Here is an 11290-nt window from a genome sequence, read left to right as displayed (position 1 = left end):
AATTTTGATGATCTGAACCGAAATCGAAACCGAACCGAAATGCACGAAATTTTCGGTTCGGTTCGATTCGTATCTCGGTTCGATTTTTCGATTCGGTTCTGACACCCCCTAATCGTAACCGTCCAATCAAACGGCTGCAATCGCAATTTCTGCACCTGCACGTCAACAGAAAAAAAAAAAGAAAAAAAGAAGAAAGAAAAGAAGGAAGCCAAGAAACGCTGTTCAGAGGTCAATCGGTCGAATGCGGATGTCGCTCGTCGTCCACGGACAAACATAACCGGGGGCGGGGAGCACTTCCACTTCTTTCTTCTCCTCCTCCTTCTTCGAAAGAGTGCTTGCTTTGAAGCTCAAGCTCTCGAGCTCCAATGGCGACCGACTCCTTCCAAATCGACCGCAGAAGCGGTTTCTGCAGCTCCAACTCCACCTTCTACAGCAAGCGCAAGCCCGTCCCCCTCCCCCCCAACCCCTCCGTCGACGTCACCACCTTCATCTCCTCCCGTTCCCACCGCGGCTCCACCGCCTTCATCGACGCCTCCTCCGGCCTCCATGTCTCCTTCCCCGTGCTCTGGCGCTCCGTCGACTCCCTCGCCTCCCGCCTCTCCGCCGTGGGCATCCGGAAGGGCGACGTCGTTCTCCTCCTCTCCCCCAACTCCATCTCCTTCCCCGTCGTCTGCCTCGCCGTCATGTCCCTCGGCGCCGTCATCACCACCACCAACCCCCTCAACACCGCCTCCGAGATCGCCAAGCAGATCGCCGACTCCAAGCCCGTCCTCGCCTTCACCACCCCTGACCTCGCCCCCAAGCTCGCCGCCGCCGCCTCCTCCAGCCTCTCTCTCGTCCTCATCGAGGACGCCGCATCACCGTCGTCTCGACCGATGGGCGGTGACAATCGATCCGCTCCGAGAGCAAAGATAATCACGACCCTGCGCGAGATGATCGCGAGCGGCGCAGAGGCGGGCGGGCGGCGAGTCAGGGAGCGAGTCGACCAGAACGACACAGCGACTCTGCTCTACTCGTCCGGCACCACCGGCGCGAGCAAGGGCGTCGTCTCCTCTCACCGGAACCTCATCGCGATGGTCCAGACAATCCTCAACAGGTCCGATTTCTTCTACCTGTTTTAGTTTTAACTCGGACATTTCATCAGTCGATCAACACCGCACGAGGACTGATCTGTTCATTCTGCAATTCGATTTGATCCATTGATCTGTCCAAAGTTGTTAGAAAAACATCACACGCTCAACTTCAATGCAAACTCCAGGTTCAATTTGGACGAGGAAGGGGAGCATCGATTCTTGTGCACGGTGCCGATGTTCCACATCTACGGCCTGGCGGCTTTCGCGACGGGCCTGCTCGCGTCGGGGTCGACCATCGTCGTCCTCTCCAAGTTCGACATGCACGAGATGCTCGCGTCGATCGCCAAGTACAGGGCCACCTACCTGCCGCTCGTGCCGCCGATCCTGGTCGCGATGGTGAACAACGCGGACCAGATAAGGGCGAGGCACGACCTGAGCTCGCTCCACTCGGTGCTCTCCGGCGGTGCCCCGCTGAGCCGGGAGGTGATCGAAGGGTTCGCCGAGCGGTACCCGGCGGTGAGGATCCTGCAGGGGTACGGGCTGACGGAGTCGGCGGGGGTCGGGGCGTCGACGGACTCGCTGGAGGAGAGCCGGCGGTACGGCACGGCGGGGCTGCTGTCGCCGAGCATGGAGGCGAGGATCGTCGATCCGGAGAGCGGGGAGGCGGGGGGAGTGAATCGAACGGGTGAGCTTTGGCTGCGGGGGCCCACCATTATGAAAGGTATAGTAAGTGCATGGAGATTTTTTTTTTTTGGATAAATAAAAGCATGTGTGTCGTGATGCACATGCTTTTTAGATTCGGCATCTCGATTTACCTATCTATATATCTATTTAGCGATAATGAAATAAATAGTCTCTTAATTTTGATTCAATTTACAGTATCGTCTCTGAAATTTTAATTTATTTAATAGTCCTCGAACTTTAGATTAATATTCAATGTGGTTCCTGAATTTTTTGTACATATTTTGAACATTTTTATATAGTTCACTTTCATGGACTAAATTGAATATGTACCAAAAGTTAAAAAATGACATTGAACAAATTAAAATTTCATAGATCATATTGCACATTGGGCCAATATTTAGAGACTCTTTGTGTCATTTCTCCATTTATCTATTTCTCGATATTCATTTAATGTCTTACTAATAATTCCTAAAATCTTAATTCAGCAATTGCGGGAAAGTCTTGTCTAAAACTCCTGACGATCGAATAATTGAGTTTAGGACAAACATTTGGTACGCTGTAATGGTGAGCTATATCCATGATCATAGTGGAGTATCCCACTCGTTATGGGGAGGACGACTCTTTTTCAAGAGAGCAAATGATTTCCATGTGCACGTCTTCTATTCAACAATAATCTCTCATCCTTAAAAAAATCGAGGGATTCAAGTGGTGGATTGGTGGATGTGGACTAAATGTCAAGTCATATATAATCGTGATTCGGGACTCCGTTTGGTCAAATCAAGAAGCCGCCATAGGCCTTTATGGTCCTGTACTACACAGTCTCTGTGTCCAATACTTATCCTTGTTTGGTACTAGTCATGCTTTTTCGCCTCGTGCGCTAAAGCTGAACTGGTGGGGGTGATATCGGAACCGCTCACCAACGGCCGAGCAAAATGAGAATCGAGAATCGCCCATTGATTTCGCCCAGTTCTCGGGTGGGTCGATAAAACCGGCTGGGGAGGAGTAGAAGGCGTAGGGAGGGCAGAGGAGGAGGGGAAGAGCGGGCACGGCTTGTCAGGTAGGGTAGCAGAGGCGGGAGCGGGCGAGACGATATGTTTAGCAGCTGCAATTGTGAAATCAGTAGCTATAGAGTGGATAACTGATGATATGTTTCTTCATCTGTTGAGACTCCAAATAGACTTTTCTAAGCATTATTCATTGGAGGTCTTTCTTTGCCATTTTCTGAACTCCATTTCTGTTGGGTTTTCGGAAACGGAGTCGTGCAGGTTATTTCAGTAATGCCGAAGCAACCGCCTCGACTTTGGATTCGGAGGGATGGCTGAGAACCGGCGATGTGTGCTACTTCGATGAGGACGGGTTCATTTTCGTGGTCGACCGGCTGAAGGAACTCATCAAATATAAAGGGTATCAGGTGATTTTCCAGAACACCACTCAATCCCATGGCAACTTGCGATAAGTACTTGATCAGACTTGAAATAGACTCCGGCATGACCAGAACAAATGGTTGTCGCAATTTTTTTTTCGCACTTAGACTGAAGAGCTCAGCTTGTTCCTATTTCTACATTCTGCAGGTTCCTCCGGCGGAATTAGAGGCATTGTTGCTCATGCATCCGGATATCGCCGATGCTGCCGTTATACCGTAATCATCACCCACTTCACCGAACAACTTCGAAATGCGATTACACGAAATTCATAAAAATTGACAAAAGATCATTATATAATCACACCGTTTCATTTGCCTTAAGCTGTGCATGATGTGTGGCCGTGGCAGGTTTCCTGATAAGGAGGTCGGCCAATTCCCCATGGCATACGTGGTAAGACAAGCAGGAAGGGAGATATCAGAGACAGCGGTCATGGACTTCGTAGCCAGACAGGTGCGTCCGTAATATGAATAGCATCACCCTTTTAAGCTTGAAAGCTATTGCATGATGCATGATCCATCGATCATGCGAGACGAGCTACATGCTCTGTCGACCATACAACAATTTATCTCTTTTTAAGCTATCTTTAAGTGTTGCTCAGGATCTGTTTGACCAAAAGAAGACATTATAATCACCGATCAAAGTCAAGCGCGAAAGAGCTAAGCATGAAATGCAAAGACCAAAGCTAATTGACCTTGCCAATCTCTTGAAACTTTTCTGCATTTTTACAGGTGGCCCCATATAAGAAAATCCGGAGAGTGGCATTCATTGCTTCCATACCGAAGAATCCTTCTGGCAAGATCCTTAGGAAGGATCTCATCAAGCTTGCAACGTCCAAACTGTGAGGCATCAGGAGCTTATTGCTGCAGCAACGTGCAATCGTCTTTCTCAGTTGATATGCAGTTCCCCTAGCTAGTCGTTTGCGAGATATTAATTCCTAGAAAGTATTTTCCACCTTGAGATTCCTGAGAACTAATTCGTCAGCCCCATGGTCATCTTGTATCCAGCTAAAGAGTGCTAGTTAGCTTCTGTATCGTTGTCTTTTTTGCAAATGCCAGAACCTCAATTTTCTGTAGATTTCCTTTCCTGCTGAATGCAACGAGAATAATTTAAGGTTGGCTGCGAACCGACGCCGGTTTGAATGTAACCCGACTTCGCACTTGAATACTCTCCTTTCTCTTCCTGTCTCGCTTTTCACGCGCTCCACTTTCAATCCAATTTGCACGAACGTAAAGAGAGGTCATGGTCCGAGTCATGAAGAGAGTGAAAAAGGAGATGAGATGACAGATTGACAATAATAACTTGATATGTAAGCTGAAAGCAACTGTATCTTGAGAAGTTATGGTTTATCAAGTTTATGTTCTCATCCTGAGAAATGTAAATGGATATCCTCATAAAGCCATACATTACATTGTCAAAACGTATGCTCATTCTAATACATCTACCTACATTCCAATATCTTCCACAGATCGCTCTGTTACTGCTTGTGCAGACACACTGAAAAGCTGCAGAGAGAGGCGGAGCCCCCAATATCCACCTTGCTGCTTGCGTAATCATCAATCCGAATCTCTCGTATCATGCGAGAATGATGAGCGCTTCCAATTTGTCATGTCAACTTATACCCAACCCGAGCTTGATGAATGTACTCGATTAAACAATTAGCAATGGACCAATTCAATGAACGAGTGTTTCCCCCAAGCTACATGACAGGATGAGAAAGCAAGAAAAATCTGCGACCAAACTCTGACTCTACATAGACAATGGAAGAAGCATCCTTCGCTTCTTTTTCCTGGCCAATCTTATTTGCTTTGTAATTTTCATGCATAGAAGCAACAGCATGGTGATGCAGATTAAGATTAAGGCCAGCTGCATATGCCGGAAGTACAAAGACACTGCTGAGAAGACCAAGAAAGCTAGAATTACAAGCTCCCATATCACAAAGACCGCAACATCCACCCTGCATCCAAATAAAACATAGACTATTATAGTCTGCATAGCTAAATGCAATCCCCAGAAAGGAAGCATATTTAAGATGTAGTGAGAAATCAGAAGTTATATTGCAGTCATAGCCATTCATCTGTAAGTGTGATCAATCAAGTTTTCCAGTTTAATCAAGGTAAACTTAAACTAACAAATATGTCACAAGCACCTTTTCTTTGCTTTAGCACTTACTCCCAGAAAGCTGAAAACACATCCAGCTAATATTCGATCTTGTAAGTGATAAAAAATTCACTAAGACAAAAGGCTAAAAGCGTATTTATGCATGAGAAACCACATTATATACTCAACAGCAACGAAATTTTATAGTGGCACTTTCCAATGTGCACCACCAGCTTATTTACACTATATCTCCTTGAAAAAGCAGAACCAAAAATTGGTGAAGTGTAAGCTTAAGATACATGCAGCAACCATTCAACATTTAGAATTTAGAGCTAAATAGGTCAGCGGCATGTCCATGGGGCATACTATATTTCATTTTTCAGCCCTTAATGTATCCAAAATAGAAAATTCTATGGTAAGAGAAATAGTAAATGACTTTGATTATAGAAAGAGAATACAACAGCTCTGGGAGTAATCAGGGAAAGGATTATGGGGGGAAATTGCATCTCCGAGGGCCACATAACTGGACTAAGTGGAACAATGAATAAGGAGAATGTTCAAAGGTGACAACATACATTTTTTGTTCAACAATGAGATATAGTCTAGTGAAATGTGCACCACCAGCCTATTTACGCTATATCTCCTCGAAAAAAGCAGAACCAAAAATTGGTGAAGCACAAGCTTTAGATACATGCAGCAACCATTCACCATTTAGAATTTAGAGCTAAATAGGTCAGTTGCATGTGCAAGGATAGTCAGAGAATAGAAAATGACTTTGATTATGGAAAGAGCATACAAAAGCTCTGAGAGTAATCATGGAAAGGATACTTGTGGAAAATTGCATCTCCGAGGGCCACATTACTGGACTAAGTGGAACAATGAATAAGGGGAACGTTCAAAGGTGATGGCATCCAATTTTTATTTAACAACGAGATCTAGTCTAGTGAAGGCCTTCAAAATCCACAAGCAGTATGTGCGACATCAACCACGCTTCATACATTACGACAAGAGTTCTGGACAGCTACTTCAGAAAATATCATAGAGCAGCTTTAACTAAGTATCCTCCAGAAATCCCATAGACAAACAGAGAAGTTCAGTTTCAATCAGGATATCATAGACGAACTGCGTAACTATACAGTACTCTAAAACCTTAATGCACCAAGTGAAAGAGTAGAAATTTGCTCTGCTTTAAGTTAACAGGACCAAATCTTGTTTGAGTTGATGGGTCATATTTTGCTTTTTTCCCTTGACAACAAAGTTTAAGACCTTCTACCAAAGATCGTGTGATTGAGAAGACACCCTCCTTACATTAAGTTACCTCTTAATGAAATTGATAGTAGTCAGATTCCGAAGTGAGTAACTATAGAAGAAAATGAACGCGCGCCTGCCACCCGCACCCGCAAGCAGATAGCTTATGCCTTCAAACCCAGTATGCATCAAGCCTTTCATGATGCATATACAGTTAAAATTTAACATGGAAAACATCAAAACCTTCCTTTTTTCTTCCTACGACTGCCAAGCTTTTGGTCTACACAATGAACCAAATAAAAACACCTCCCAGAATCACTTCCTTCAAAATTGCTTAAGCTTCAAGATAAAGAAGCACTCAACCGACCCAACTACCTAAAGTTCCAAAATCATAATTTTGTCTACATCTCATAACCCTTGATGCTTGATCTCACAATCCCATATGCCAGGATTTCCCATGATCCTCACACTCTCTATATCACACACCAAAACAAACTAAAAACAATCTTGGAAGACAGAAAAGACAAGAACGAATTACGGGACAAACTATCTCGCCACCCCACAAACAAAGAAAAGAAGAAGAAGAAGCTGAATTCAGGCAAAGCAAGCCACGGAAGTTACCTTGAAGAGCCGAAACTAGAAGTGGAGGAGAAAAGAGAGACAGAGGCCCAATCATTCTTGGATCGAAGCTGATACTCCCTCAATTGCTCCGCCAAATTCGATCTCGTTATCATGCCTGCTCCGTCGAGAACGACCCCTCTTCCCTTCGTTCCGATCGGGCGGAGCTCAAGAGAACTGGGGGTGGGGGAAGAAGGAGAAAAGGGAAAGAACCCAGCCCCAGAATCGAACTGCAGCGACGAAAAAAAATTGAATTTTGCAGCTTCGAGAGCTGGAAGAACGGAATCGAACCAAGAAAGAAGGACGAGGAACGCGAGATCGAAGAGGAGCGATCAGTGTCCGATTCGATTTGGACCTGGGTTTGTTCCGTGGACCTTCCCGTAGCTTGACTTTTCCTCCCCGTTTCTGCCTCCTCCTTTCTGTGAGACTCGCTGCTGATGTGAAGAAGTATATTTTTTATTGGTCGGAGTGAGGAAATAATTTACACGCTCATCTTCATCATCGTCGATAACGATATGTAAAAAAAAAAATTGATTAAAAAGTGAACTCCCGAGTGTATTTTTAGGAATAATGGCACAGGTGATCTATAAACTTTGACTTATTGTGTAATATGATTTAATGTAATCCATGAACTTTAGCCTAATATTGCAGTCCCTGAAATTTTGATGTAGTCTTTGAATTACACGAAAATATTCAATGTAATCGTTCTATTAATTCAAGATTAGAGACAATATTAAATACCTTCGTATAGGTCAAAACCAAAAAATATATATATAGGTTAATGACTAATTTGAACATGTATTGAAATTTTAAGGACCACATTGCATGTTAGGCTAAATTTTAGGAACCAAACTGCACAATAAGCTAAAATTTAGAGACTATTTGTGTCATTTTTGCTTCCTTTTTACACTTGCAATCAATCTAATGATAATCCTAAATTTAAATTTAAATTCGCGGAGAGAGGTTGGCCCGACCGGCGAGATCGTTGGGCCTCGATTGGGCCCAATTAGGGCCTCGAAATTGTATTGGGCCTCAAACTTCATGGGCCCACAAAAACTATAACAACCTTCTCCATGGGAGGAGGGACTATTTGTGACTCGAGAGTCGCGAGGGAGCGAGCAGCGGCGAAGAGCTCGAACTCGAACAATGGCATCGTCCGAAGCGCCACCAGAGCCGGCGGTCTCCGCCAACCCCGACAGCGCCGGCTCCGACGTCTCCACGCCCGACAACCTCGTCTCGCAATCCCAGACGCCGCTGGACCCGGCCCCGATCTCGCCGTCCGACCAGTCCGACCGCACCGAGACCGAGCTCGAGCCTCCCGCTTCGGACACTCAGGACGACTCCTCCGACCCTCTCCCGGACGCTCAAATCCGGGACGACTTCTCCGAGCCGGCCGCCGGGGAACGGGGCGGAGCGGCGACCGAGCCCGGGCAGGCCATCTCCATCGCGCCAACGAGGAAGCGGCGCCGTAGGAAGAAGTTCTTCACCGAGATCAACGGCGGGCCGTCGTTGTCCCGGAACCGGAGGTACAGATTGGCCGATCCGGCGAAGGAGATCGACATGGAGGCGCTGATCGCGATCTCCGTTGGTTTCCCGGTGGACTCGCTCACGGAGGAAGAGATTGAGGCCAACGTGGTGTCGGTAATCGGTGGTTCAGAGCAAGCGAACTATATAATCATTCGGAACCACATTCTAGCGAGGTGGAGATCGAATGTGTCGATGTGGCTGACGTTTGAGCAAGCGCTTGAGGCGATTCGGACGGAGCACAGAACCCTTGTACACTCTGCGTACTATTTTCTCCTCGAACACGGATACATCAACTTTGGCCTCGCGCCTGCTATTACGGAAGTGAAGCTGAGGTCGGTTGATGGTGTCGAGAGAGCAAATGTGGTGATTGTTGGAGCTGGAATGGCGGGCTTGGTGGCTGCGAGGCAATTGGTGTTTCTAGGGTTTAAGGTTGTGGTATTGGAAGGTAGGGCTCGGCCTGGCGGGCGCGTTAGGACTAAGAAAATGAGCGGAGATGGAGTGGAGGCCGCGGCCGATCTTGGTGGGAGTGTGCTCACTGGAATAAACGGGAACCCGCTCGGGGTGTTGGCGAGGCAGATGGGGTTACCCCTTCATAAGGTGAGAGATGTATGCCCTTTGTATCTGCCTAATGGGAAAGCTGTGAATAAGGACATCGATTCTAAAGTAGAGGTTTCGTTTAATAAATTGTTGGATAGAGTTTGTAATCTTAGGCAAGCTATGATCGAGGAAGTGAAATCGATCGATGTTCCGTTAGGAACTGCACTCGAAGCATTTAGGAACGTGTATAATGTGGCAGAAAATCCACAAGAGCGAATGCTATTGGATTGGCACCTCGCGAATTTGGAATATGCAAACGCTTCTCTAATGTCTAATTTGTCGATGGCGTACTGGGATCAGGATGATCCATATGAGATGGGGGGTGATCATTGTTTCATCCCCGGTGGCAATGAGAGGTTTGTTAGAGAGTTTGCTAAGGACTTGCCAATTTTCTACGGAAGGACGGTGGAGAGTATTAGGTATGGGCTTGACGGGGCTTTGGTTTATGCGGGTGGGCAGGAGTTTCGTGGAGATATGGTTCTTTGTACTGTGCCTTTGGGTGTGCTAAAGAAAGGGACTATCGAGTTTGTTCCCGAACTTCCTCAAAGAAAATTAGATGCCATAAGTAGATTAGGGTTTGGATTGTTGAACAAAGTTGCAATGCTGTTCACTTATAATTTTTGGGGAGCAGACATCGATACGTTTGGGCACTTGGCTGAAGACCAGAGCATGAGAGGGGAGTTCTTTCTATTCTATAGTTACCACTCAGTTTCGGGAGGCCCGCTTCTCATAGCTCTTGTTGCAGGGGAAGCGGCAATCAAGTTTGAGATGATGTCTCCGGTGGAATCTGTGAATAAAGTCTTAGACATATTGAGAGGCATATTCACCCCAAAAGGGATTGTTGTTCCTGATCCAGTTCAGGCAGTTTGCACTAGATGGGGGAAGGACCACTTTGCGTATGGTTCTTATTCTTATGTAGCAATTGGATCTTCTGGTGACGATTACGATATTCTTTCTGAAAGTGTTGGAGATGGAAGAGTTTTCTTTGCAGGAGAGGCAACTAATAAACAATATCCAGCCACAATGCATGGTGCTCTTCTTAGTGGGATGAGAGAGGCCGCTAATATGCTTCGCGTGGCTAAAAGAAAGGGCATCGGTTCACAGTGATGCAGCAATGCACTCGGAGCGTACAAGTCTCGCTAAATGCAGTCAAGCAGTCGATTCTCTATTTTCTTTTCAGTCACCTAGTATGTAGAGCAAATATTGGATTTCTGGTTGTCTTCTTGTATATGGCTTGATTTTGCAGAGATGGTAGCTGAGCTTAGCAAGGAATAAAACTGACCCATTTCGAGCAAGTTTGATGCTGAGGGAGGTTTTATACGTAGCTATGCCAATCACTTGCGGCTTTCTGTTAGTTAGATGAGACATGACTTAGGTGCATGAAATCCTTTTTAGTTTAGTGGACAAGGTAAATTTTTTCATCTTTCCATTTTGTGTATATGTGGATTTTCGTCATTATTATGGACCTCTGTTAAGTTTCAAACATATCTCACTTTCCTGAAGATACGTGTGCAAGAGTTTCATTATCAGGCAATTGTGATTTACAGTAACCACCCATATTTTCAGGGGATGATTGAATCAAATCATGATGAAACGTGATTGATCCAAATGTGCTTCAGTTCTTTTGTCTACTCCAAGATAGCGCAATGTTGTAGACCTGGGTTTTTGTCCCAGTTGCTCAGTTTTGGTCACTTTAAGTTTCTGCTTCTTGTGTTTTTCATTATTAACCGGGCAACATCAGGCGTCACAAGTTTTTGAAGAAGAGGCTTGAGCATATCAGCTACAGTTTTTAACAGTTCGTGAGCCACCTTGGTCCTAAACTCGTTCAGGATAAGATATTGTCATACACCAATGCGGAGCTGAGAGAGACAAGGCTCTTATGCGATGCACTGGTTTTCAAGACATTGTCATCAGTGCGGCACTGAAAGAGAGATGATTTGTCTTATCTAGTGTACAAGATTGTCAGCTATAAGTGGTGTTAGTGCGGATAAGATATTGTCATACACCTATCTTCTTCCTTTT

The 11290-nt window shown here is 45.6% G+C and overlaps 3 protein-coding genes across 4 annotated transcripts; 2 read left to right on the top strand and 1 right to left on the bottom strand.

Annotated features, from left to right (window-relative positions):
- The first annotated feature begins 256 nt into the window (after nucleotides 1-256).
- On the top strand, nucleotides 257-4253 carry LOC115665258 (probable CoA ligase CCL5). Its single transcript, XM_030587135.2, has 6 exons — nucleotides 257-1096; nucleotides 1259-1794; nucleotides 3023-3168; nucleotides 3329-3396; nucleotides 3529-3631; nucleotides 3910-4253. The coding sequence occupies exons 1-6, from the start codon at nucleotides 366-368 to the stop codon at nucleotides 4021-4023; spliced, it is 1698 nt and encodes a 565-aa protein (XP_030442995.1). The 5' UTR covers nucleotides 257-365; the 3' UTR covers nucleotides 4024-4253.
- A 213-nt stretch (nucleotides 4254-4466) lies between these two features.
- Nucleotides 4467-7589, bottom strand: LOC115665284 (uncharacterized). Of its 2 annotated transcripts, XM_056307962.1 has the most exons (3): nucleotides 7436-7589; nucleotides 7148-7321; nucleotides 4467-5135 (listed from the first exon to the last, which is right to left on the bottom strand). In XM_056307962.1, the coding sequence occupies exons 2-3, from the start codon at nucleotides 7258-7260 to the stop codon at nucleotides 4928-4930; spliced, it is 321 nt and encodes a 106-aa protein (XP_056163937.1). In that variant the 5' UTR covers nucleotides 7261-7321; nucleotides 7436-7589; the 3' UTR covers nucleotides 4467-4927. The 2 variants fall into 2 exon arrangements, with proteins under 2 accessions (XP_056163937.1, XP_030443017.1); XM_030587157.2 differs by having other exon boundaries at nucleotides 7148-7568.
- Nucleotides 7590-8241: 652 nt separating this feature from the next.
- On the top strand, nucleotides 8242-10770 carry LOC115662946 (lysine-specific histone demethylase 1 homolog 1). The gene has a single exon (XM_030585038.2). The coding sequence runs from the start codon at nucleotides 8291-8293 to the stop codon at nucleotides 10373-10375; it is 2085 nt and encodes a 694-aa protein (XP_030440898.1). The 5' UTR covers nucleotides 8242-8290; the 3' UTR covers nucleotides 10376-10770.
- The last annotated feature ends 520 nt before the right edge of the window (nucleotides 10771-11290 follow it).

This window comes from Syzygium oleosum, unplaced genomic scaffold, assembly GCF_021117445.2.
Source record: "Syzygium oleosum isolate NSW1041296 unplaced genomic scaffold, Sole_v2.1 Sole_v2.64, whole genome shotgun sequence".
Lineage (NCBI taxonomy): Eukaryota > Viridiplantae > Streptophyta > Magnoliopsida > Myrtales > Myrtaceae > Syzygium > Syzygium oleosum.
Note: the sequence above shows the minus strand (reverse complement) of the source record. Positions and strands in the feature narration are given on the sequence as shown.